This window comes from Anticarsia gemmatalis, chromosome 22, assembly GCF_050436995.1.
Source record: "Anticarsia gemmatalis isolate Benzon Research Colony breed Stoneville strain chromosome 22, ilAntGemm2 primary, whole genome shotgun sequence".
In the NCBI taxonomy this organism is placed as follows: Eukaryota; Metazoa; Arthropoda; class Insecta; order Lepidoptera; family Erebidae; genus Anticarsia; species Anticarsia gemmatalis.
The window spans coordinates 3131740-3157721 of NC_134766.1; the positions used below are offsets into that span (position 1 = coordinate 3131740).

Genomic DNA, 25982 nt, shown 5'->3' on the forward strand with positions numbered 1-25982 from the left:
TGGTATGGGGGCAGACGTAAAACAGTTATCCCATGCTGCGCTGCCATCTCGTCCACTACATATTTATCTGCATGTTCATTTTTTTTGTTGCCGTACAATGTCTATAAGAGTAGCTTTAACCATTGTTGCTTCGAAGGTTATATTTTTTCTCGTTAGCCACTCTTGTATTCTATCTAGGCTTTGTCCAATTCATTGTAAGCAACGCTTCTTCTCCTGGAGTGGTAGGGGGCATTATCCATCACCACTACGGAATTTGGTTTTAGCTTTGGCAAAACCCCCGTAAACCACTTCTCAAATGACTCGGCATTCATCTTTTGATGATAGTCATCTTGATTTTTTTTTCGCTTCAAATATCAGCAAGCTATCTTCTACGAATCCTTCTTCCCCGCCTATATGGCCGATAATTAGGCGCTTGCCCTTTCCTGAAGGCTGTTTTAGGCCAGTGGTTAAGCCATCTACGAAGGCCTGGCGAGACGATACCACTGTTTGGTCAATCCAAGCCTTCTTCGGTGCATGACCTTTAAAATATTGAAAAATATAAATTAATTATTAAAAGTACAATATAGGAAGGAAAACTTGCTGTATCGTCGAATTAGGCGTTTTTGTACTTTCCTATATATAAGTAATAATAATTATAAGTACCTAATAAAAGTTGCTGCTTACCATATTTACTGTTTTCTTACATTTCTTACATTTTCTTACTTTTTAAGTCATCAATGGGTATTCCCATCAATTCACTCAGACGACACCACACATCATGGTTTTTTAGTTTATTTTTGTAGTCTTTTAAATTTGTATTCCATAGCACGGGTTCCGCTTGGAAATATTCTAAAAATTTCAACTCAAGTTCGTTTGTCCAAGTTCCGCTCATATTGACGCCACAAGGTACACAAATAACATGCGTTCAAGTCGACGGCGCGCGCGCTACTGAGAAACATGCGAATGTGGAGTCAATACACGTTCTCGCCTGTTCTCACGTTCTCGCGCTCCTTTGTCTCGCGCCAAAAAACCGACAAAAAGTGGAGAAAAGCCGGAGTACAACGCGAGAACTTGAGAAATCGCATCCACATTCACGTTTTTTGCATGTTTCTCGCGTTCTCGCGAGATTCTCTTGAGAATGTGGAGCGCCCTTACCCGCGATGTAACTCTCTGTTGCTCGAGAAGTCCATAAGTCGGTAGTTATGCAAATAGTCTGAACTTTATTAGTTACTTCAGCCCTAACCTGTTGCTCTACTCTATTATATGTCTCGTCGAGTAGAGAATTCGATAAGGTTTTCCTGGTTGGTAATTTGTACCCAGGTATCCAACGACAAAGTTTTTTTAAATCCACGTTCCTCTACAATAGTAAAGGGGTGAAATCCATCGACAAATAAATCAAGAAGGTCTTGATCATTTTTTTCTTTTTTGTTCTGTACTGATCTTTTTAGCCACAAAGTTATCTATTACCTTTTGATTAATTCTCTTAGGTGGTAGGAGAGGTACAACTTGAGCTACAGGATTTCTTGATGTCGAGGGTAAAGTTTGTCCAGATCCGCTGGTCTCAAAATCGAATCAAAATCTTCGAAAGCATTCAACATAGCCATGTTTATAATGTTGGTTTCACGTGGGGCTGGGTTGATGATTTGCTCCGATATGATACGAATAGATACGAGGGTGCTGTTGATGTAGACGGAGCTGGAGCTATTGGAGTTGCTATATGTAAGAATAAGTAAGAATTTTGTGTGTTTGGAGAGGGAAAAAACTTTGGTTGTTATGAATAGGTTCAGAATAAACACTATTAACTGATGTTGGCCGACTCGGAAAGACTTGAGGAGATGGTGTTGAATATGCACCATCCATTGACGACAGTCGAGAATAATTTTGACTGATTCTGTTTATAAACAGCCCATCTATTTGGTACATCATAATTTTTCATTCATCAGTTGACAGTTCATGTAGCTTTATAGCCAATAATTTTGCGTATAGATCGCAATCATCGTCTTCGTGAGCAGGTATATTTTCATTCTGCCTTCGACCCAAAACATGTGTTAATTGTCCAAAAAACCACGGCCATTTGCTTTTCAGCCGTTTCAGAAGTACTCGTAGAAGACGTGTTCTGATAATTATCGTATGTCGTTGTATATCCAGTCTGATATCCGTAATTAGGTGTATTTTGCCATACTGCTGTAGGGTATTGAATTTCGGTTACAATTTGTAGTACTCTACTCTGAAACTGCAATTTTTTTCTAGACTTGGCAAAATACTTTAAAAAAATAGATAAATGTCTATTATTACTATTATCCTGTTCTTTTTTTTAAATGTTTAAAACTTCGGTTTCGAGCTCATCTGCTTTTCGTTTGCGATGCGAGGTCTTTGAATTACTCGGTTCAGCTTGCTGTGTATTAGTAGAAGGAGATTCCTCACGTGGCTGTTGAGATGATTCTTCTTGATTTTGAGTTGTTGCAATACTCGATTGTGTCTCAGATGATGCAATTTTTTTCAAGAAAGATAAAATGATATTTTTTGGTAACACTTGCAGCATATCCTGATCTCTTTGTTTTTATCTTTGTTAGGTATTTAAAAAACTTGTCCTTCACGTCCTTCCTCTCCGTGTGTAAGCGACTAACTAAACTCGTACATTAGTTGAAAACTACGGCACCGCTCGCTCGGATGATGAGCTCGGAGGTGACTGGCGTAACCAATCTTGGCTACGAAGGCACGTCACAACGTGGACACGTCAGGACTCCACCGCAGTAGTTATAAGTTATAGCCATGGGTGGTCTGGCTTTTAGTGCGTCTCTTGTTCGATCAAGGTTCTCCTTTCGTTGGTCCTCGAAAGCGTTGGTTTTCCGCTTAACGAGAGACCTCCATTCCGACCGGTTACCAGCCAGCGACTCCCAACTAGAACGATATCACATCTTTTCATGTGCCTTTTTAGCCCATCTTTGCATCGCAGGAGCTGTCCGCCTTGCTTGCGCTGGCCTTCTTTAAGCTCACTGTAAAAGATGCGCTTAGCAACCCTTGCTTCGGGCATTCGAAACACATGACCGCACCAACGCAGCTGTCGTCGCATCAGATACGCTTCGATACCGCAGGACTAGACAATAGGTACTGTTTCGTCCCTAAACCTAGGTTGTACCTATAGATAAAAGGAATGTCTTCATTAGTGGCGATGCTACTATGCTTACGTGCATGACATTCTCGAAATTTACGAAAATCCTTGTTTCTTGCTTCAGATGCTTCTTCAGACAAAAAACCTATAGGCACTACTGATAAGTGGTCCACTATCTGTGATCCATGAATCAGCAATTTGTGTAAACTGGATGGCATGTTATACCATGGATATAATTCCACGAATAAATTTGCTGTTTTATCACAATATAATTTGAATTTTCGAACATGAATTTTTTCGCCTGAGGAAATGCACTGCAAAATAACGGCGAGTCTTCTAATTAAATTAACGTCTAATTTAGTAATTTCCGCAGTCATTTCAGGGTTTGCAAAAAACCTTCTTGCAGCATTTCCAGTGTTTGTATTGCCACTACCCTGCTTAACAATATCTAGAAGTAATCCTGTGCTTCTTCGGAAAGCTTCTTGAATGGCTTCTTTCTTATCTTTAACTTTTTTTATTTTCGTCACCTTTTGCTTGCCATGATTTTATGTCCATTCTGTAGGCAATTAACTAAACCCATGCTTGTATAAATCTGTATTTACAGGTTTAGCTCTCACTTCTTCCAAGTTATTCATTTCGCTTGGGCGAGCTTTGCACAAATCACACACTGCTGACGATGTACCAGATATGATTGAATGCACCTTAACATCAATCATGGTTAGCCACAGATTGTGCGTAATAGTAGCATTGCCGCAATCAGTCGGTTTCCGTTCATGAATCTCGGTCTCAAATATTTCCATCAGCCTCAACATTCGCATCCGTTTCTTTCATAAATGTGAATGAAATCGGGCGACAATATGTGGTTGACGATGGACGATCATTCTGCCACACTATACTTCCACTAGAGGTCACTAACTTAAGCGGTGCAAGACTTGCCATAAATACACTGGATAAGTCTTGTTCACTTGTTGTTGTCGTTTGATGGTAAATGCTTTGACTTGAAGTTCCATCAAAACCCCATTTACTGTGAAGCACAAGTTGTTCACCAGCATCAAAATTTGATTCAAGTGAATCGATCAGCCTTCTAACTGTGAGATCAAGGAGGGCTTGGATCCGTATCTTTGCGGAAGTTTCAGTCACAGTTATGTCTTCTTTTGCCGGGCAGCATTTAAGCTTTTCTTCGACTAACAAGTAGTAGCTTGGGTATTTCGCATGACCTTCTTTACTAAAGTCCCGAAGCGTGATATAACGCCACTTGGATAACTGCAAGTGAACGTAAAGATCAAGTGCCTTGTGAGTAGGAACTTCACGAAGCGAAGGATTTTGATTAGTTTCCAGGACGCTTAAAACTGTTGAGACTTGTTCAGGATTTTCCAGCAAATGTTTTATTATTCTGGCCATATCATATTTTCCGGCAGACTTGAGTATACTTTCAACAGTATACAAAAACTCATCTAGACGACTGCAACTAGCAACATTTTCATCAACACGTCTTCTCTTGTGTCTACTCGATAAATCTTCAAAGCGTTTGCGAGGAGATGTATATGTTGAAGTTGATGCATCTGATTTTAATGGACTGACTACTTCTTCTGCCTCATTTTCATTTCCTTCTTCGGTGTCAACAACATTTTCTTTAAAGCAATCTGGCCAAACGATAGCGGTATTTAACCACTCTTCGTTCTTGTGAATGAACCTGTCGACTGTCCTTCTTGATTGCACCCATTTGGTGTAAACCCGACAGCGAAAACGTCGACAACAGTTCTTGAGGTCCGTCACATCACTTTCACTTAACTCGACGTTAGTATTCGATTTCAATGTGTTAAATAAATTGTCACAGTTACGAAGATCTTTATGATTACGAAGCACAACGTAAAGATCTAGATAAGTAGAAAACCCACGGAAAGCCATAATGACAACACTTGGTAAAAGTTATAATTACAACTAAATTACATTTGCTAAACACACTCAATATATAGGGCAGCAAGTATGCAACTAGCAATGTATTTTTTAAGCTAATGATGTTATCAGCCAATCACAATACAGAGATTAAGGGCTGTCAACGATGTAATTACAATAACTAATTAGATTAAGCAAGTACTGGTAATCTTTACCTAATGACTCATTAGCGCTTTTGTCGTATGGCAACCGAAGCGTTCATAAGTCATTAAAGTAATCACAAATGCACCTGTTATTTAAGGAACTACTTAGGGATGACTTATTCTCAGTAATAAATTATATACGAAGAAAGACAGAGAACATCTCGTTTGTCTTTCCACTTCATGACGCATACACCTTTCCCATTTCTGCGGTAGACACTACTACCCCTGGTCAATTTTTTGCTGGTCACCGTAACAGGATTTCCTTTTCTATTTGGCTGAAGAGTGCCCGTGCAATGAGTTTTATTGCTAAGAAATACTTCAGCCAACTCTACACTATTGTAAAAGTTGTCCATGTATACTGATTGACCTGCATTAAGATAGTCCTGCATTAATTTGAGGACGACTTTTTTTACACGGCCAGTACCACCTAGCTCACTATCAGCTGACCCTTTGTACATATGGATTTTAAGAACAAGACCTTTAGGGTCAGCTAATAATATATATATAATTTTATTCCAAATTTACGTTTTTTGTTTTTTATGTACTGCCGTATCTTCAGTCGTCCTCTAAATAACACCATGGACTCATCTATACATAACTCCCTTTCGGGGTATACAGAGGCTTTCATAGTTTCGTTAAAATAATTTATAAGACGGTCGACCTTATCATATACACATATATATGTGTATATTGGTCGACACGTTCCTATATTGGAAATATAACATTCTAAATATTAATAAAAATCTGTTTCTGCTCATATAATGCCCTAAATTAAATTTAACTAAATGAGACTTTGCCCAGTAACCATTTATTTTACTGAGCCTCACAGTGCCCATAAAAAACAATATGCCCAAAGACACTAGCAGTTCGTCGGCATTGGTCTACTTCCACCGTTTCAGCCGGCTTTCCGGCCTGCAGCCCTTGCTGATGACATCACGGACATGGTCGTTTGTCATGTCAGCCAGTGTTGTCAAAAAGTTGACGTTAAAAATATTTTAAAATATTGGAGACATTGATCCACTATTGTGGAACAGGAGTCCTGGGTTTCCTATAATGGAAACTTCTCAGTGGCAATTGGCTCTTCCACCCAGTCGCTATGAGAACCTTCAGGTTCTTCATCGGTTTCCGTCACAGCGCTCACAGAAGAGTCGCTGGATCTGTCGGATGGAAGGTTGCCGATTATTTATATGTTTATTTATAAATATACACAGTGTGTATGCTTGTCGATACCAGTAACTGCGATGAAGATGAATCGACTGGAATACTCGTATTACCTTCATTTGTTGATGTTGAACTCTGACATTCCTCGATGGCAACAGTGGTAGGATGCTTCTTTTTAATATACGAGGGACGGCTGAAAAGTTCTGAGCCTAGGGCATTAAAAGTCTAGATAAAAATCTAAATAAATTTTATTTTTCAATATAGTCTCCTTGGACCTCTATACATTTCTCACATCGCTTGTAAAAGGCTTTAATCCCAGAAAAAAAGTAGTTCGCATCTTTAGTGTCAAAATGGTCATTTACAGCCGCTATCATCTCTTCGTCGCTACCAAATCTTCGTCCCCGAAGGTCTTTTTTTTAATTTTTAAACAAGAAAAAATCGCTCGGAGCCAGGTCTGGACTATAGGGGGGGTGATTCACTTCGTCGAAGCCAGTTTCTCGTAAAGCTAGCCTCGCAATCCGCGCGGTGTGAACCGGCGCATTGTCTTGCAAAAACAAAATTCCTTTGCTGAGTTTGCCTCTTCTTTTCTCAATAATTGTTTCGCGAATTTTTCTCAAAAGCCCAGCATAATATTCACCGTTCATTGTAGTTTTTTTCGGAAGGTAATCGATCAATAATATTCCTTCTGAATCCCAAAAAATTGTGGCCATGAGCTTTGAAGTCGATTTTTCCACTTTGAACTTCTTAGGCGGCTTTTCCCCCTTTTCTATCCACTGCATCGACTCCTGTTTCGACTCTGGATCGTATTGTCGTATCCACGTTTCATCAACGGTGACAATACGAGAGCAAATTTCTTCTAATTTGTCTTTACAGAGGTCCAAAAACTCCTGTGAAGTTTCAACTCGTCGCTGTTTGTCAAGTGGCGTAAGCATTTTCGGCACCCAACGCGCGCTGACTTTATTCATGTGCAAACGATTGTGCAAAATGTCTCCTATTCGTTCTTTACTAATGCTCAGCTCTTCTGCTATCTGCCACAATTTAATTCGACGATCTTTTAACCTTTTGACCGCTAGAGCAAAACCGCTTCGCCGTGCCCTCCACGCCAAGCCACAAATTCAATGAAATAACCTTGAAAATAGTAGGGATTCCAAAATGTTATCGATAAACATAAGTGAGAAATAATTTTCGTCTGATTTTTTTTTTAAATAAAGCTTATAACACAAAAATAATATTTTATTTAACCTCATCTCCTACTGTAATAACCTTAAGACCACATTTATAGCAACTATCAATAAAGAAATCAACTGTTTGAGATACAAAAATACATAAAAAATTGAAGCAAGTCAAGCGGTCTACACACCAAAGCCGCTGACCCGGCGGCACAGCCCGGCGGGTTAACCCGGCGGCTTCAGAATGTCCAAGCCGAACGACTTTGCCGGCGGCAATGCCGGCGGCACGACAGCCGCGGCATGTGGTGTTCTAGTAATTGCCAAATAGTCGTAGAGATTGGCACGTCCAATCTCTACTTGTCAAAGATTAAGTCATTTAAAGGAAGACGACTTGGTTCTATACAAACCCATTTCTTATAAGACTTTCCTGAATAGAGAATGAATAAGTGATCCGTCACTACTCTATGAAAGCCGGCGGGCAACTAACTGAAGACTACTACACACATGCCGGCGGCAATGCCGAGCGGCTATGCCGCCGGCAATACGAGCCGCCGGCACAAGCCGCTCAAAGCCGTCAAGCATCATTCCGGTTGTGACAGTCACATAGAACGCTAGTGAAGTGAAAATTTTTTTGGTTGGTTGGTTACAATGAATACGAAAATCATCAGCACTGCCGCCGCAGTTGTAATTTTTATTTTAATAAGAAAAAAAAACAAAAGGACGAGAAGGTTTTGGGTGCGCCCAAGTTTACAAAATAGAAAATGGCAGAACGGTACTGTAATGATAGAAGAGTATAAAAAAGATGATGTGGGATGTCAACGTTTGCGCAATAGTATGTTCTTTGGGTTTCTGAGAATGACATATGAAGATTTTGAATTTTTGCTAGAGAGTACTGAAGTGTACATTAGCAAAAAAAATACTGGCTGGAGAAAGGCTATACCCGCTAAAGAGAGGTTGGCAGTAACGTTGCGGTTTTTAGCTACAGGAGAAAGTTATTTCAGCCTTGGAGAACTGTTTAAAATTTCACCACAACTTCTTTCCTCACTGATTCCCGAAGTCTGTCAAGCAATAATATCAAAACTTCAAATTAAGGTAATCATTTTTTTATGACTCACTCTTGATATTCACAGGGAAGGTCACTCAAAGGGAATCCTAGAGGGGAAGCTAGAGAACATCATAACCTAATTTAAATTTGTACTCTATTGACCAAATAAATATTTTTTTATTTTATTTTTATTTACGATATGGCCTGAATATATGTGATATTGCTGGAATTGGATAATATTTGAGTATAGCATTACATTTAGGCTTACAAGCTCATATGCTAAACGTTTAAGTATTTTATTTTTGAATGTTTATTTTAAATTAATTTTTATTTCCTTTTTCTCTTCTAGATGCCAACCACAGAAGAAGAATGGCTTTCGGTGTCACGTTTGTTTTTCAAGAAATGGAATGTTCCCAATTGTTGTGGATCCATTGATGGGAAACACATACGTATACAACTATACAATGCCCCAATAATAGTGGCTCAGAATTTTTCAATTATAAATCGTATTTCAGTATTGTGTTGTTGGCATTAGTCGATGCTAATTATAATTTTTTATGCGTCGATATTGGTTGTCAAGGAAGAGTTTCGGATGGGGGTGTTTTTAGAAATAGCTCGCTTTACGATGCATTACGAAATGAATCTATAAATCTACCGACACCAAGACCTTTACCTGGACGGACTATGAATGTACCATTTTATTTCCTTGGTGATGATGCTTTTCCGATTTCTCCTAACTTAATGAAACCATTTCCTGGACAACATGAGCAAGGATCTCCGAAAAGAATATGCAATTACAGATTTTGTAGGGGAAGGAGAGTCGTGGAAAATGCGTTTGGCATATTATCGGAAAAATTCAGAATATTTCATTCAATAGCTAATTTACAGCCAGAGAAAATGAAAATTATAGTAATGGCTTGTGTATGCCTGCACAATTTTATCCGAAGAAGGACGTTGATGTTGAGGATAATATGATAACGATACCGGCACCAAATATTGAAATAAATCGAAATTTGGAACCTTCAATGGTCAGAAATGAGTTGATGAACTATTTTCTTTCAGAGCAAGGACAACTTCCATGGCAAAATTACATTTCATAAATCAAACATATTTTTATTGGGAACAACGTTTATTTAGCATATAAGTATCTATATAATGATATTTTAAGTAAAATTTTAACTTTTGTCAGTACAAGTCTGACAGTACCTCTCGCCCTGCCCGGGGTAGGAGGTCTCATTTGATGATTTTAACAAGTTAAAAAAAAAAGAAAAAAAAAAGGTAACATTTTGTTATCTAATCTGTGTTTGCCTCATTAATCTCACTATCAATCACAATGTACCAGTACAATCATAGTTTTAATTATTAAATTCTTAATGTAGCATCATAAATCTAAAAGAGTTTTAATTATTTTCCAAATATGAAAAAAGGCTGTCCTGAGTATCAGAATTGTCGGTAGAATGGCTAGTGGAAGGACGTACACTTTCAGGTGTCGAAGTGGTAAAATATCCTTGAGCTGCCGCCACCGTGGAAGGTCTTGAGTAAACGCCCATTTCAGCCTGATAAATTATATTATTAATATGATGTTGTACTGTAGATATTGTTATGGGATCCATTTTTCGTATTTTATTTGCTATGTGTTCTCCGAATACCGAGGCATCGTCGCGAGCAGATGACGAAGCTGACATATTTTTTAAAACTTGTAGAGCTTCGGCAATATCACTGTCTCCAGCAGTACCGCATCTCCTTTTCCGGGAACTAGTCGCTGTTGCATTATCTTGATGACTGTACTGCGAATGCGTCTGTAAATAGAAGTGTCTTCACTTTAGAATATGTTCTGTGACCGCGAGTAGTTAGTCTGTGATAAAATAAAGAAAATTAGGAAACATGAATACTTACATCATTCTCACTATTTACTGTGGGTAGTGGTTTATTTTTGTCTCGCAAAAAGTGCAATGCCTTGTAAGCAAACCACTTTGGTTCCTGTACATCGTCTGTGCTTGCACCAGATTTGTACAACTGTACAACTTTCTTTTTTTCCCGAAAATAATGAGAGGTTAAATTTTTTAACTTTCTCTCTACTTCGCCTTTATCAATGTTAAATACACTTGCAATTATATTCAAGGCGTCCGTTCGTTTGTTCCTATTCTTATAGTCTGCATTTCTGGGATTCCATAATATATCATTTTCATGAAATTTTTCAATTAATAGCAACACAGTTTCGTCGTCCCAATGAAACGACATTTTAATTTGTTGAATATACACAAACCGCACACCACTACCGCTCGAATGCCAGGCACGAACTGAGCCGCGTAACCCGCCGGCACACCCCGGCGGCCATGCCGGCGGTTCCTTTGTGCGGCAAAGCCGGCGGCTTTGTATGCCGCCGGGTGCACGACGGCTTGGCCGGCGGCTTACCCGGCGGCCCTGCCGCCGGCACTGTGTGTAGGAGCCTTTATAAGACTTTCCTGAATAGAGAATGAATAAGTGATCCGTCACTACTCTATGAAAGCCCGCGGGCAACTGACTGAGTGAGTGGAGAGGGATGCCGTCGGCATCGGCATGCTGCCCCGCCGGCTTGCCCGCGCGGGCGCAAGCCGGCTGCATGATTGTACAAAATAAGGCCGGCGGGTTGGGCCGGCGATCCGTGCCGCCGTGTCAGCGGCTTTGGTGTGTAGACCGCTTTACAGCACTATATTTTATCAGTTACGCGCCATTGGCATGTACATATGCCAATGGCGCGGGCAACCATCCTTTTTTTTATGATCTCTCGCTTCTGATTAGGGATGTAGCTGTATATTATAACTTATCGAGTTTATTTATTAAGTTTATAAGAACTAGGTATCATTGTGGAGTGTTTATTTTATAATATCAAAATAATTCATAATCAGTCTTTTATTTATTTATTTTATTTTAATCGTCAAAACAACGTCGTATATGTAATTAAATGTAAAATGTAACATGAAACTTAAAAATATATAAAAAATCAACAATTGTGTGCCAAATCAAAAATCTACTGTGCTGGGCTGTGATATTTTTGAAAGCAGGGTGCAGCACACAAATTTACATTACATATCCTGCACATATATCGAGTCATCTTGCGTCTTTTTTCATTGGCACATGATTTACATCTTAGGTATTTTCCCATGATTGTGGGCATATGGTCTTTTGAATTACCTGGTAATATATGCAAGGGATTTGTCGCGCTTTCCCTATTTCTAATGGGTCTCTCTAAAACATTGCTATTGTGATAACGTTCTATTATTTGTCGAGTTACGCACAACTGAAAGTCAGCAAATTTTAAATTTGGAGTACAGTTTATATTTTTATAACAATAATAATATGCATTTAAAAGGTGCATATCGAATATATGGAAAAATAGTTTTTTGTACCATTTTATGGTTTTTCTTATGCACTGCAGGGATGATAGCAACATGTCGGCAGTGTCAACACTTCCCATATTTTTTGAATAATCTAAAACGGCCTTAGGCTTCATTACTGGCAATACCGTACTTCTACAGGTTCTTGCCGATGGTTCCATGTCATTATCATGTATAATAGTTGTTAGCACGTAAGGTACCCGCGGGTATTAAGGCCTAGCTAAGGGAGATTTGTAATAAAATGAAGAATATCCAATATAATCAACCAGTTTTTATAATAATCAGTCATGTACTGTTAGTTTAAACAAAAAATAGCTTCTAAAGCTTAAAACTAAAACATTATATCACTTTTAAAAAAACGCTGTCTTTAGGCCTTATTATAATAGGGTAGGGTAAAAAGGCCTATACTATAAACTATTCAAAAATCAACTTAAACTAAGTAAATTAGTATTCTTGACATCAATAATCATTAACATAAGGCAATAGAAAGCATAGTAGTCTTAATAAATTAAATAAATTGTCCTTATTCGCATCCATCAGGACATTGAAAATCATCAGTATATTCTGCATTCAAACCGACACATTCTTCGTGGTACCACTTGAAGCATCGCGAACATTGCCTCATTGCATCATCCATTCTATCTTCTTTTCAGGCATGGCCGTACCGATATTTTTTTTTGTGATTTATTTTTGTCGGATCGCCTTCTGACCACAATGCTCGTTTGGGAGGCATCATTACTTACAAAGATTCTAACGTATGACAGTCCCTCCAACATTGGCCAACACAAAGAAATACGTTGCACTGGCTACAAACAACGCTCGTCATCGTGCGTTTGTTTGTAGCCAGGCAACGCACACACCGTGCTCTATGTTGCTTATTCTGCTTGGCTGAGGACCGCTCACCCTCTTTTTCTCTCTGCTCCGGGAAATAGTTCAGGGTTTTATCCAACCTCATAGCCGTTATACTCGTACCGTAGCTCGAGCGAGGAGCGGATGAGGTCCCGTATTTTTTGAGCAGTTCCTCAGCCAAGGCATACCTAAATTCACGGTGTGTCAATTTCTTGCCTTGGCCCATGTTGGAGGTATAAATAATATATGAATTTAAAATACAAATATTTAATAATCATTTGAAAACCTTTACATACCACTTTAAAGATAACCTCAAATGTAATGTAATGACATTTGTTTGTTTGTTATTGTTATGAATGAATGAATATCAGTGAACGAAATGAATATGGGTATTTCTCAAAATAATTGTACGTAACGAAACGGTAGTAACGAAATATTGTTACGAAATAGTCCATAGATGTAACTAAATAGTAACCATAAGGCTCGTTATACATTGGCGAAATGTTGTGAATGCTCTTCATTTATTCAATCCGAAATAATTTGTAAGTATGTGTGCAAATACTTAAGGGGCTAGAAATAAAATAAGGGAGTAATCATTCAAACTATTTTAATCTAATTATTATTATTCCAATCTTCTGACGTTATTTTAAACAAAAAAAAATTAATTAGAATCATTGTCCATTAGCGCTTTATAAATTTCTTCCTAATCTTTATAATAATTGAATTCTTTCCGAAACACATTTGGTTTGACAATCCGTTTTTTAATCTTTGGATCACATCGCTTTGGCGCGTGAACATAATTATTTAGCGATAGAGGTTTAAGTCCTTTATAAACCACTTTCTTTTTTGTGTGTATACAGGGTGACTGGAAATTAGTGGCGGAGCCGTTAAGGGGAGGTAGTCTAGGGTTATTCCGACAGATATCACTATGAGACCTACCGTCCTTACTTAACCCTTTCCAAGATATTCCTACTTAAAGAGTGTAACCCAAAAATTCGTCCAAAAAATTTCAAATAGTAATAAATCCTTAAAAAAAGTGATTTTGGCCTACTTTTTTTTGTTTTGCAACAAAGATATTCTAAATAAGTAATATTAATTGTAAAATTTCCGCAACTGTCATTATTTTATGCAAAAACTGCTAAACAAAAACAAAAATTTTAAAAAAATTCTTTGATGGCTGATAAAACATCAATTTTCTTTAAAAAGTCACCCTTTATTATTACGTACAAAATAATTTAAAAACTTCTACGTTTTGTTCCCTTTTAAATGAGATATTAAAATCCAAAATCGGTTAAGGAACCATCAAGATAAGACTAATAATAAAAATGAAAGAAAAAACCAGAATAAAACTTTATTGAAAAAAAAAACTGTTTAGAGTTCATTTTCGAAGTGTCCACCATTATTTCTAATACAAGCTCGTGCTCTTCTTACGACACCCGTTTTTACAACCCTTGAGTCTGTAAGCTCCCTTTGTATTTCCTGCGCTGCGTGGATTATCCTGTTGCGCAAATCTTCAACGTTTGGTACAGGGACGTCAGTGGCATAAACTAAAGTTTTCATTCGACCCCACACGAAGAAGTCCATGGGTGTGAGGTCGGGGCTACGTGCCGGCCATGGTATTGGACCACCTCTACCTATCCATCGGTCGGGAAAGTTTTGGTCTAGCCAACTTCTCACAGCTAGCCTAAAATGCGCCGGACAGCCATCATGCATGAATATCATGTTTCGCCTCGTTTCTAGCGGCACATCTTCCATTAACCCGGCGTGAATGAGGTAAGAAATTGTGACACTGGCTATGAGGTGGGTGTCAAATACCCAATATTTTGGTTACATATTTTTAAAATATAACTGTGTAACTAGCATTTTTAATGAGTATATAGTAATAATAGGGACCCTATTATTCAACAAAATAATAATAAAAAAATATGTATTTATTAAAAAGTTTTATTTATTGTTAAAATAACAATGTTTCTAAATATTTAATGAAAAAATACAAGTTTCAGTAGTTTAATCTCTGTACGCATAAAAATCTAACAAAATTCCAACTTCTTTGGTAAATCAACATAATAATAGTATCTTCTAATAATTACAGCTAAAAAAGGAACTGAGAAGTCTTATGAGATCATATAACACAGCGCTAAAGTTACATCTACAAATCGTTACAATGTCCGCATACCAAATTCGCGTGTTCCATGCATATCGGCTTTTCGCATTTTGAACAGCAGTGTTTTGTTTTTCTATCTCTTTTCTGAGTACAATCACCACATCTAACATATTTTCCGATCATTTTTTTGGGAACTGATGGAGAAGGTTCCCCTAAGTGATCAGCAATCCGCTTTCGTGTTTCCTTTGGAAGACGAACATTCTGTTGTCTGTTGCGAAGATAATCTTTTATTAGGTTCAAACCTAAATTACGAATATAGTCGCGGCGCTTCATGCGTTTTTTGTCTCCTATGTTATTTTCTCTGTAGATTATAATACCATTTATAGCAGCCATATTGAGTAAACCATAAAATATCGTCATCGGCCACCGTTTGCTATTGCGTGAAACATCGTAAGTAGCGCTCAACTCATCTGCAAAATCGACTCCGGCTTTGGTTTTATTATAAAAAGTAATCATTTCGGGTTTTCTTTTATCACCTGTAGATTCGTCTATATTTTTGTCATGGTGTAAAGTTGACATAACCAGCACAACCTTTTTTTTTTTTTGGTACATAGGACACCAAAGTAATATTGTTCTGAAACCCAAATCGAGAGCCATTTACTTCTGTTCCCTTTTTGAAAATCTCAGGCACACTTGTTTTGTTTTTACGGACGACTCCATGTTTCTATTTCTGTTTTAGCAAGTTTTGCAGTACCTTTGACGCCTGGAGCATTGGTAATTATATTTTCAGACCTAACTCGAACGCTTTGTCTAGGACAATCTTTTGACCATTTGGTACCATCTTTGGATATATAAAAAGTTTCACGTACCTCAGATGATTGACTAGAGTCCGCGAGCAGAGATTCTGGCGCTTCTAAACAATCTACTATACCCTCTTGCTCCGAATCACTTTCTTCACTTCTTTGAGAAACGTTGTCAATTTCTTCTTCACTCTCGGAGTCACAGGAACTAGCACTTGAGCAGTTTTCTAATAATTCTTGTAGCCGACGTTCTTTTTCTTCATAAGACATGTTGATAAATCTAAAAATGAATAACAATGAATGTACTACATTTTCAAAGAAATTACAAACTTACTGTTAATTCAAATATGTGACACCAACTACAAGGTCGGGTATGACATACCCCAGCAACGTTTGCGCTCGTGTATCTCCACACGCCGTCGGCGCAACACTGAACTCGATGCCGCACCACGTCCCCCGCACGTTTACCGCCAGCTACTGTAACGGCGCGACTCGCATAGCAACAATAACATTAAATAATTTGCGTTTTAAAACTTCGCGGGTATGATATACCCCACCTCACGCACTCGGTTAATTCAAAAAATACATTCCTCAGTAAATTTTCATATTCAACCCCATCGAGGTTTTGTGGTAGAAAATGTGGTCCAATTAAGCGGTTATTAATTATACCCATCCACACATTTAAATTAAACCTTCTCTGTGAACCTTTTTGTCTTTTTAGGTGTGGATTACCCATGGCTCGTTCACTCCAGTAATGAGCATTATGATAATTCGTAATGCCGTCCTTATCAAACTTGGACTCGTCAGTCCATAAAATTTTTCTGAGATAATTCCTATCTTCAACGTCCGCATTTATTAAAAATCTGCAAAACTGCACTCTTCTTAATGGGTCCCCTTCTTCTATGGCCTGAACAGGCTGAACAGGTGTGTAATGGTAAGGATGGAGGTCATTTTCGTGAAGAGTGTACCACACCTTCCATTGAGAGCGTCCCATGCGGCGAGCTATCATTCGTGTAGACAGCGTAGGGTCTCTTTGGAAATAATTTAAAATTTCCTCTTCGTCGTCCCTGACATCCAGTCGAGGTCTACCTGCATCACCTAAAAACAAAAAAGTTTTTTTAATTAAGTATTACTACCATCACTATTGTTTAGGTTGGTGTGGCTCCGCGCAAAGACTCACGTCGGTTGGACCATAACATAAATCACTTCTCTTGTATGCGTCTGTCAACATAGTGCAATGAGCGTCGATCGACTTTGACAAAAAATAGTAAACAATAATAGCGCGCTTCACTACAACTTGTTGACGTCACTCATAAGACGCGTAAGTGCGAGAGAGGAAGTGATATCCGTTATTTTACTTGTATGATTTATGGCACCCATCTCTGCGAGTCTTTGCACTGACTAATTTGGACAGCGACATTTGTTTTGCAATCTTACAATTGAAAGGACACGTTAATAAGAATGATAGGAAAGGTTTATTTTTATGCTGGACAATTATCGAAAGCGCTAGAACAAAACATTTTTATAGCGCATGTATGGAAACTAGCGGCGGCGCAGTAATGTAGAGCGGCCTGTACAGGAAGGAACTACATTTTGTATGGAGAAATCTCTGGTTTGAACATGCTTTAATATTAATTACTTTCTCTTACCTTGGTATCTTACGACGGTGTTCTCTCAGGTATTCTCTCGCACCCGCCGGAAGGTTCGAGAGAATACGCGGGCATCAGGCAGTCGGCGATTAGGGAATACTTCGCCATATTCACGAGCTTGTTCAGCATTTCCTCTGGCAGCTCCGTAATAAAAAAGAATATCTGCGTATTCTTCGTTACTAAACGATGTTCTTCCTGCCATTATTGGTCCGATAAACCACACAGCCAAATCGTAAGGAGTCACAGAAAACAGGGCACAGTCCAAGTTGTCGGGAAGAGAATCAAATACAAAAGTCCAGGAAAAAGCCAAGTCGTTAGAAAAATCAAAACTGAGAAAAAGTAAGCACATCCGAACACAGTAAACCGTAAGAGCGGACTGAGCAAGAGGGAGGGGCAAGCTCGACTCGTGCGCGTCGACCGAGTCCTTTGTTCTCAGAACAAAGGGCTCTACACGGGATCGACGGGTTTTTTTCCATTGACCATATCTTCATTGTTCCTCAACCGATTTTGGACTTTAATATCTAGTTCGAAAGGGAACAAAACGTAGAAGTTTTTTAATTATTTTGTACGTAATAATAAAGGGTGACTTTTTAAAGAAAATTGATGTTTTATCAGCCATCAAAGAATTTTTTGCATAAAATAATGACAGTTGCGGAAATTTTACAATTAATATTACTTATTTAGAATATCTTTGTTGCAAAACAAAAAAAAGTAGGCCAAAATCACTTTTTTTTAGGATTTATTACTATTTGAAATTTTTTGGACGAATTTTTGGGTTACACTCTTTAAGTAGGAATATCTTGGAAAGGGTTAAGTAAGGACGGTAGGTCTCATAGTGATATCTGTCGGAATAACCCTAGACTACCTCCCCTTAACGGCTCCGCCACTAATTTCCAGTCACCCTGTATAATGGCTAGGTGATATGTGTCGATTTGATATTGAGCTTTTGCTTCCGTTAATACTAGAATGCCATTATGATTATCTATTGGCTGTATGATCGCTGTTGTTGCGGCGAGCTGGAGCACTGCCGAAGCAGGCGATGGCGTTCCTGAAACATTTTCAGGGCGCCTTAATAAGCGGAAGTGGACTCTAATTGTTTTGGCGTTTACATGCTTTCCCACGATTTCCGCGATTTGTTCTGGGTGTATACGTACTATTGTATAGGGCCCTAGGTACTTTGGTTCTAGTTTGTTGTTTCTTGCGGTTTTAGCTACCTGTTTATATACTATGTCGCCTACCTTGAACTGTGCTGTTTCTTTATCTTTGTTGATTTTTTCTATGACTTGTTGTTTTTCATTTGATAATTTGGTGTTTATTAGTTTTTGAGTGTTTTTTATGATTTGTTTGTGTTTAGTAACGTATTCTTGATAGAACTCTTTGGGGCAGTGTAGTTCTAATGGGTTTCTGCTGTCCGTGTGTCCGTATAGAAGTTCAAAGGGGGTAAAGCCCGTTGCGGAATGGATCGTGTTGTTATAGGCTATTATCGCGTATTTCATAAGGTTGGTTGATTCGTCTTTGTCTGTTAAACGCTGTATTCTAATGATTTCTGCTAGTGTGGAGTGTAATCTTTCTATTGCTGAATTAGAATTGGGGTTGTAAGGTGTGGTGAAGTGTATATGTATATTATGGATTGCACATATGTCTGTTATTATTTCATTATCAAATTAAGAATCGGAATCCGTTGTTATCTTTTTTGGTACTCCTACTACTGAGAATAGACTTAGTAAGGCTTCGGCTATGTGTATACTAGTAGAAGCTGTAAGGCCTGAAACTGACCCGTCGCGGAGACCGGAGTTACGGAGTGTCGCTAGTTCAATTTTAACGGTGTGCATGTACAGTCGTATCCATGGAGAACCTAATATATTATTACGTAGCAAAACGACGACTAGCAGAAAAGAAACGGCAGCCAATAAGCCCATTTATTGAATCCAGGTTGCTGTGCGGGGAATTTGTTGTAAAGTTCAGTAAATTAAGAGAAAATGAAAGTTCATTTTACAAATATTTTAAAGTTACGATACCGGTCTATGACGAATTATTTTCGAAACTGGAACCATATTTGAAGGTCAACAGTTTAAGGGTAAAACCTGCATCAGTCATATCACCAATGGAAAGGCTGGCCATTACATTGCGGTAAGTAAAAAAATATAATTTGTTCTTCATCATCTTTATTTTTGCTTAAGTATATAATTAACATTATTTATTTGTTCTTAATTATTTTTATAATCACAGTTTCTTACTTGTACATTATTTACTATCCTTAATTAACATTATTTCTTTGCGCTTAAATCACTTTTTTAATCACAGTTTTTTACTCGTACATTTTTGACTATTCTTAATTAACATTATTTCTTTGCGCTAAAATCACTCTTATAATCACAGCTTTTTACTCATTATTTACTATAAAATACTACCGGGAAATTGAAATTCAAGCGGTTTTTTGATATTTTATCTAAATTTACAACAGATATGAGATCTTATCATTCGCGATAATAATATAACGATATTATTATGATAAATATATATATATATACATATTAAGTAAAATATCGAGAAAATATTTATATTTGAATTTCCCGCTACCAATCGACCCATCCACCATTAAAGCATTATTAACACCAGTACCTACTAAAGCAGTCTTATTGGGTAATATTCTCGAAGTCTTCATTCTCATATGATTCTAATTAATCTTCTTCTATTGTATCTGTGTTTTGAGTTTCCGGTCTGATATTAAGTGATCTTAAATCAATCGTGCTTATTGTATTTTGCGTTTCTGATAAACCTATATTAATTGATGGTAAATCATCCAGAGTAATAACTGTTTCTTTTTCGATGTCAATCAAAGCTTCTAACACCTTGGTTCGAAATAACAATTTTTTAAATGTGTTAAATTTTTTTATGCTTGGTATTAAAGATTTGAAAAAATTCATGTCTTCGTCATTACTATCAAAACTGTTTTGTTTGTCACATTGTAATAATTCCTTTTCAAAAGGAGTTGGTGATTGCTGGCGTTTACGTTTTCGTTCTGGCCCTGTATTATTATTTGTGCGTACTGACGTACTGGTGCTAGGTTCCGAGAAGTTATTATAATTTATTGAAATTGTTGATGAGTTTTGTTCTTGATCTTCACTCTGATTTTCTATAGATTCATCTGCTTCATTACTTGAATTAGAATCTAAAAAGGTTAACATTTCAAAATATATATATTTCTTGCCCGTTTTGGCACCTGCACCTGATTTCTGTTTTTTCTTACTTGCTTTCACTTTCATATATGTGTCTCTTGCAGTTTTCCATCGTGATTGTACTTTTGTGACTGAAACAATTAAAATATTACAGGTATGTGATAAGCGGCCATACTTTCGTGGACCTACATCTGGCGTATCAGGCAGGATTAACCACAATCAGAAAAATAGTGAAAGAAGTCTGTCAAATTATAAATGAGAGGTTGAAGGAAGATTGCATGCCATCGTTTTCACGTGCGCGATGGGAAGAGATAGCAGATGGTTTTTTGACACAAGCAAATTTTCCCAATTGTATAGGTGCAATAGACGGGAAACACATACGTGTTATAAGACCTCCTCACAGCGGTTCACTTTACTACAATTATAAGCATTATTATTCCATTGTCCTACTTGCAATGTGTAACGCAAATTATGAGTTTACCTACATAAACGTGGGGGTACAAGGTAAAGAATCTGATTCTGCAATTTTCACCCAAAGCCGCTTGTTCCAACAAATGAATGACAACTTACTGGATGTACCTCCTGCTAAAGCGTTACCCGTGCTACACAACAATAAACCAACCGACACTGCAGCAACCGTACCACTACCCTACGTTGTTGTAGGAGATGAAGCATTTGGGTTGTCTAACCATGTCATGCGGCCATATGCTCGGGCTCTCAATTTGGACCATAAAAAAAAAAATTTAATTATAGATTAACAAGAGCGCGACGTTATATTGAATCAACTTTTAGTATCATGGCTAATAAATTTCGAATACTTCATCGTCCTTTAAACGTTTCAAAAGAGAACGCCATTTGTTTTATTAAAGCGATATGTATTCTACATAACTTTATTAGATCCAAACAAGTTGACGATAATGTCAACGATGTTGTCATTACACCATGCCACATTCGTGACGCCGACAATGGGTTCGGAAACACCCAAAGAGAAGCGTATACAATACGAGATAAATTCGCTGATTATTTCGTCACAGATGGTAAGGGCGCATTCACACGGGATACGTCTTTGACGATTCGGTATAAAACACGATTCGCCTTGACGGATAGATGTTCACATTGAATACGGAATCGTGTTTTTTCACGATTCGTCAAAATATCCGAATTGATGTTCACATGTTGTTTCGTGATTGTGTTCAGTTGAGAGTAAACTACCAAAGACAATGGACGTGAATACTTAAATTTTGTACTGGTATTATCGTCGATCTAAAAAAAGAAAAACAAGAAGAATACACTGGGTGCATCCAATTTTAAGGCAAAGACAAAGTGTTGGGGATTTTTATACTTTGATGAGCTCGTTACGAGAAGATGATACCAAATTTTACACTTATTTTAGAATGTCTAAAGATACCTTTGACTTCCTTCTCCAAAGGTTGGATACGGATTTGAGAAAACAGGATCTATCTATCTATCTATCCGACCGATTTCGGCCATGGCGACCACTTCACCTCCTAATTAAGTCGGCGCTGATGCGCACGCAGATGGCTTATATAGCCAATTTTATTAGAAAACTCACGTGTGCAGTGCGGACACGTGAGTTTACCGCTAATATAATTGTAAGCAATGGCAGCAGGTGGGCGAGCCTTTAAATAACAAACAAAACAAAAAAACAGGATACATGTATGAGAAAGGCCATTAGCCCTGAAGAAAAGTTGGCGATAACTATAAGGCAAGAAAAACTAATTATATTATTTATTATTCTTATTTATTGGTTATATTTATGATAATTTAGAACATGTTTTTAGAAATTTGATAGATCCAGATAATCACTTAATTGACTTAGAGCTGTAGATAGTGCCGGTGATGCACTTGGATCATCGCGATGGATCAGCGATGTTCCAGGTTGTAGAGGGGTGGGCGTTTCTGCAGACACTTCTGCATTTACTATCGATGAACTTTCAGGAAGAGGCCGAGTATTATTATTATTAGACGTTCCTCCCGGTGATTCTTGAGGCTTAGTATAATAACCACCACTATTATAGTTGTGATGATGTGAATTGTAATAATTTTGATGCCAATTCGAATAGTTTCGTCCAGTTTTAATATGGTTAATGACCCCAGATTGGAATTCCAGTATTTGATCATCATCAAAATGCTGAAGGGATGGCAGAACCCCCTTAAAAAAATTCATGTTACGGTCATCACTTCCAATTGTGTTTAATTGATGATCAACAAGTTTCATCATTTTATCATCCAATACGCTGCCACTATCCATTCTTTTCTTTTTTGATGATGATTCTAAGTGTTTCTCTTTCTGATTTTCTTGTTGATCTGCATTTTCTCTTTGGGCTTCATCTCTTGTATTTGGATTATTGTCATATGTTTCACCTGGCTTAATAATTGGCTTCAAAAAGCTCATCTCTTGATTATATTTGTAGGGCTTAGATTTTGTACCAGACCCAGATTTTTTTGTTTCTTTGTTTTCATCTAATGATTTCCTCCAAGTGTCTCTCAATTGTGTCCACCTTTTCATCACTGAACTTCCTGAAACAATAATTCATAAAACTGTATGAACGGTTTTATAAGAAGATTTTTATTTACATCGCATTATTCCCAATATTACAAAACAACCACAGATGAATATATATATACTAGAAAACAACTGTAATAATAAGGACACGGTTTCGAAACACGTCACGACAAGACGAGCGGTCTGTTGTCGGGCGAATATCTATTCACAAACGCCGTTCGCTGTCCGTCTGTGTATTTATGAATTATTATACATAAATAAAATATACAGGGACCTGATCTGTGGTTGTTTTGTACGGGCTACGCCCCATACGTTTTATAACGGTTTTTGCTTTCGTAAAAAGAGGATGCTTAGTAAGCTGAATTTGTATAATTGAAGAAGCGCTTGAAGAAGTTGTATTTTCATTTAGACTAATCTATCCCACTAGGCAGCCAGTCAAACATATGAAATCGTTTGGGTGCCTAGTGGGAACGCTTATTCTGAATGAAAATACGACTTCTTCATCCCACTAATTTGGTTTGAATGAAATATTTTTTTAGGTATTTGGCGTCAGGACTTTCCTATGAAGATCTTCATTTTAGTTATCGAATTGGCAAATCAACCATTTCCACCATCGTAGTAGAAGTGACGCAAAGTATATGGAATAATTTATATGAAGAATTTATGCCACTTCCTAATAAGGAAGACGAGTGGTTAAAGATAGCAAGTGGATTTAATGAAAAGGCCAATTTCCCTCACTGCCTTGGAGCAGTTGACGGGAAGCATATTAGGCTTCGAAAGCCGTCAAATAGTGGTTCAGTATATATGAACTACAAAGATTTCTTTTCAATAGTGTTATTAGCAGTCGTAGATTCAGATTATCGATTCGTTTACGTCAGTGTAGGTTCCTATGGAAAAGAATGCGACTCATCAATATTTAAAGAGTCAAGTTTTTGGAAAATGTTGACAGAAGGCCGTTTGAATATACCCGAACCAAGGCCTTTATTTACAGAATCAGAAGTTCAAGTTCCTTACGTAATTATTGGCGACGAGGGATTTGGTTTACACACACATTTATTAAGACCTTTTGGTGGAACGCATCTTGACAGAGGTAAACGAATATTTAATTATCGTTTAACCAGAGCGAGAAGATACGTGGAATGTGCGTTTGGCATTCTAGCAAATAAGTGGAGAATTTTACATAGACCCATAGACCTTAAACGAGAAACAGCTATTTCAGTAGTGAAAGCTTGTACTGTCCTCCACAATTTGATTATAAAAAAGGAGGGAATTGAATTAGAAAAAGAATTTAATTTTGAAAATTTACTACCCCAGGAAGTATCACCGAGTGTCGGAACTGGCAATTCAATGAGAAATGAATTTATGACCTACTTTCTATCAGAAACTGGATCAGTACCAAGACAACAAAATATAGGCAGTATAGATTTGTATTTAAAATTTTCTCAATAAAAACTTACCAAACAACTGTCGGTCCTTTTGATCCATTTCTTCAAAATCTTCTTTCAAAATTATGCATATTTCCCGCCATGCTGCTGTTTTAGCGGTTTTGTCCTTATAAATTTCCAAAAATGTATTCCATAAAACTGGCCTGTCTTTGATTGCAGCAATCAAAACTTCGCGATTTATTTGTTGGTCATACAATTTTTCTTTTTCTTTTTTCGACATGATTTTATTGAAGCGCAGCGCTACACGTCTTAACAAGTCAAAGGAATGTACTGAATTGAGCGGGCGCGCGGCGGGTGGGGCAGACAGGCGGGCGGAGCAGGCAGGCGCGCGGGGCGCGAGCGCCAATCACGATTCGAGATTTTTAACGAATCGTCATTCTAATGACCGTAGTGACCGACGTATCCGTCTACGTCTTTTTTCACGATTCGTGAAGCGTGTGAACATGGGTATATAAAAAGCATTGCTCCCGTCAAAAAAAATAACGAATCGTGAAAAAACACGATTCGTGAAAAATCACGATTCGTCTTCGTGTGAATGAGCTCTAAGGTGTCGTGGCAAGATCGTAGTATTTTTTGAGACTAACCCCACTAAATGAAATAAAGACACACTTATTCATTCCTTTACTTTAGGTTTAGAATAATAACGCATAGAAACCGGGTACACTACATAAATAAAAACACAATAAAAACACCGGGTACACTACGAAAAACTTTATTCAGTATTCCAAACGTTCTTAAATTCCTATAATATACATTTCAAATAACGATTTTCACTAGACTGAACAGTTAAAGGTCCGAATTACCTAATTGTCTTTGTAAATAAGACATTAGTCGCGATTCCGTATGAATTGTACTTTTCTGCTAAAGTATTATGTTACCTACATAAAAAATAAGTTTCATTTATCTACTTTCTGTTTACATAAAAAAGTGTCTTGATTTGATACAATAATCTAGTAGTGCGATTTCCCATATTTTGTGGGTAAAGGACCCGATGATGGTATCATATAAATTTTAAATTTGTGTGCATTTGTACAAAGTAGACACATTCAGTTCACGCACACTAACAAAATGAATTGGTCGGTTTTGTACATACCTACTAGACGCGGCTTCTATGCGTTATAATTCTCTAAGACATTCGTTTCGTGTATAATTATTATTCCAATAGACAAAACTAAACAGGGATGATAGCTATCGACACCCGACACAGTAATAATTAATATAATTCTAGCTTAGATAATTCGGGTCGGTATTGATACTTAGTAACCTTGTGTAAAAAGTATCGATACTTACCCGTAGATTTATTATAATTACCTACAAACATTGAGAACACAAATAGTACCTATGTAAGTACTTACCTATAATAAAATAGTATAAAATCTTTACCTACCTGTTGTTTTTTTTTCCGCCTCGCTGAAATTTTCAAAATTTTCAAACAATTCTTTACAAATTTCTACCCATGCCGCTGTTCGTGCATCCCGGTCTTTATA

General features: G+C 37.5%; 1 protein-coding gene across 1 annotated transcript; it reads right to left on the bottom strand.

The window, feature by feature from the left end:
• Nucleotides 1-9385: 9385 nt before the first annotated feature.
• Nucleotides 9386-11247, bottom strand: LOC142982797 (uncharacterized). The gene is made up of 2 exons (XM_076129481.1): nt 10462-11247; nt 9386-10370 (listed from the first exon to the last, which is right to left on the bottom strand). Exons 1-2 carry the CDS (start codon nt 11167-11169, stop codon nt 9966-9968), a joined length of 1113 nt encoding a protein of 370 aa, XP_075985596.1. The 5' UTR covers nt 11170-11247; the 3' UTR covers nt 9386-9965.
• Between the last annotated feature and the right edge of the window lie 14735 nt (nt 11248-25982).

Bases quoted from the DNA above. Each gene is read 5' to 3' on its own strand.
- LOC142982797 (XM_076129481.1), bottom strand. From the start codon at position 11,169: ATGCAGCCGGCTTGCGCCCGCGCGGGCAAGCCGGCGGGGCAGCATGCC. The intron at 10,371-10,461 runs GTAAGTATTCAT...AGACACTTCTAT, and splicing joins CAGTAAATAGTGAGAATGAT to TTACAGACGCATTCGCAGTA.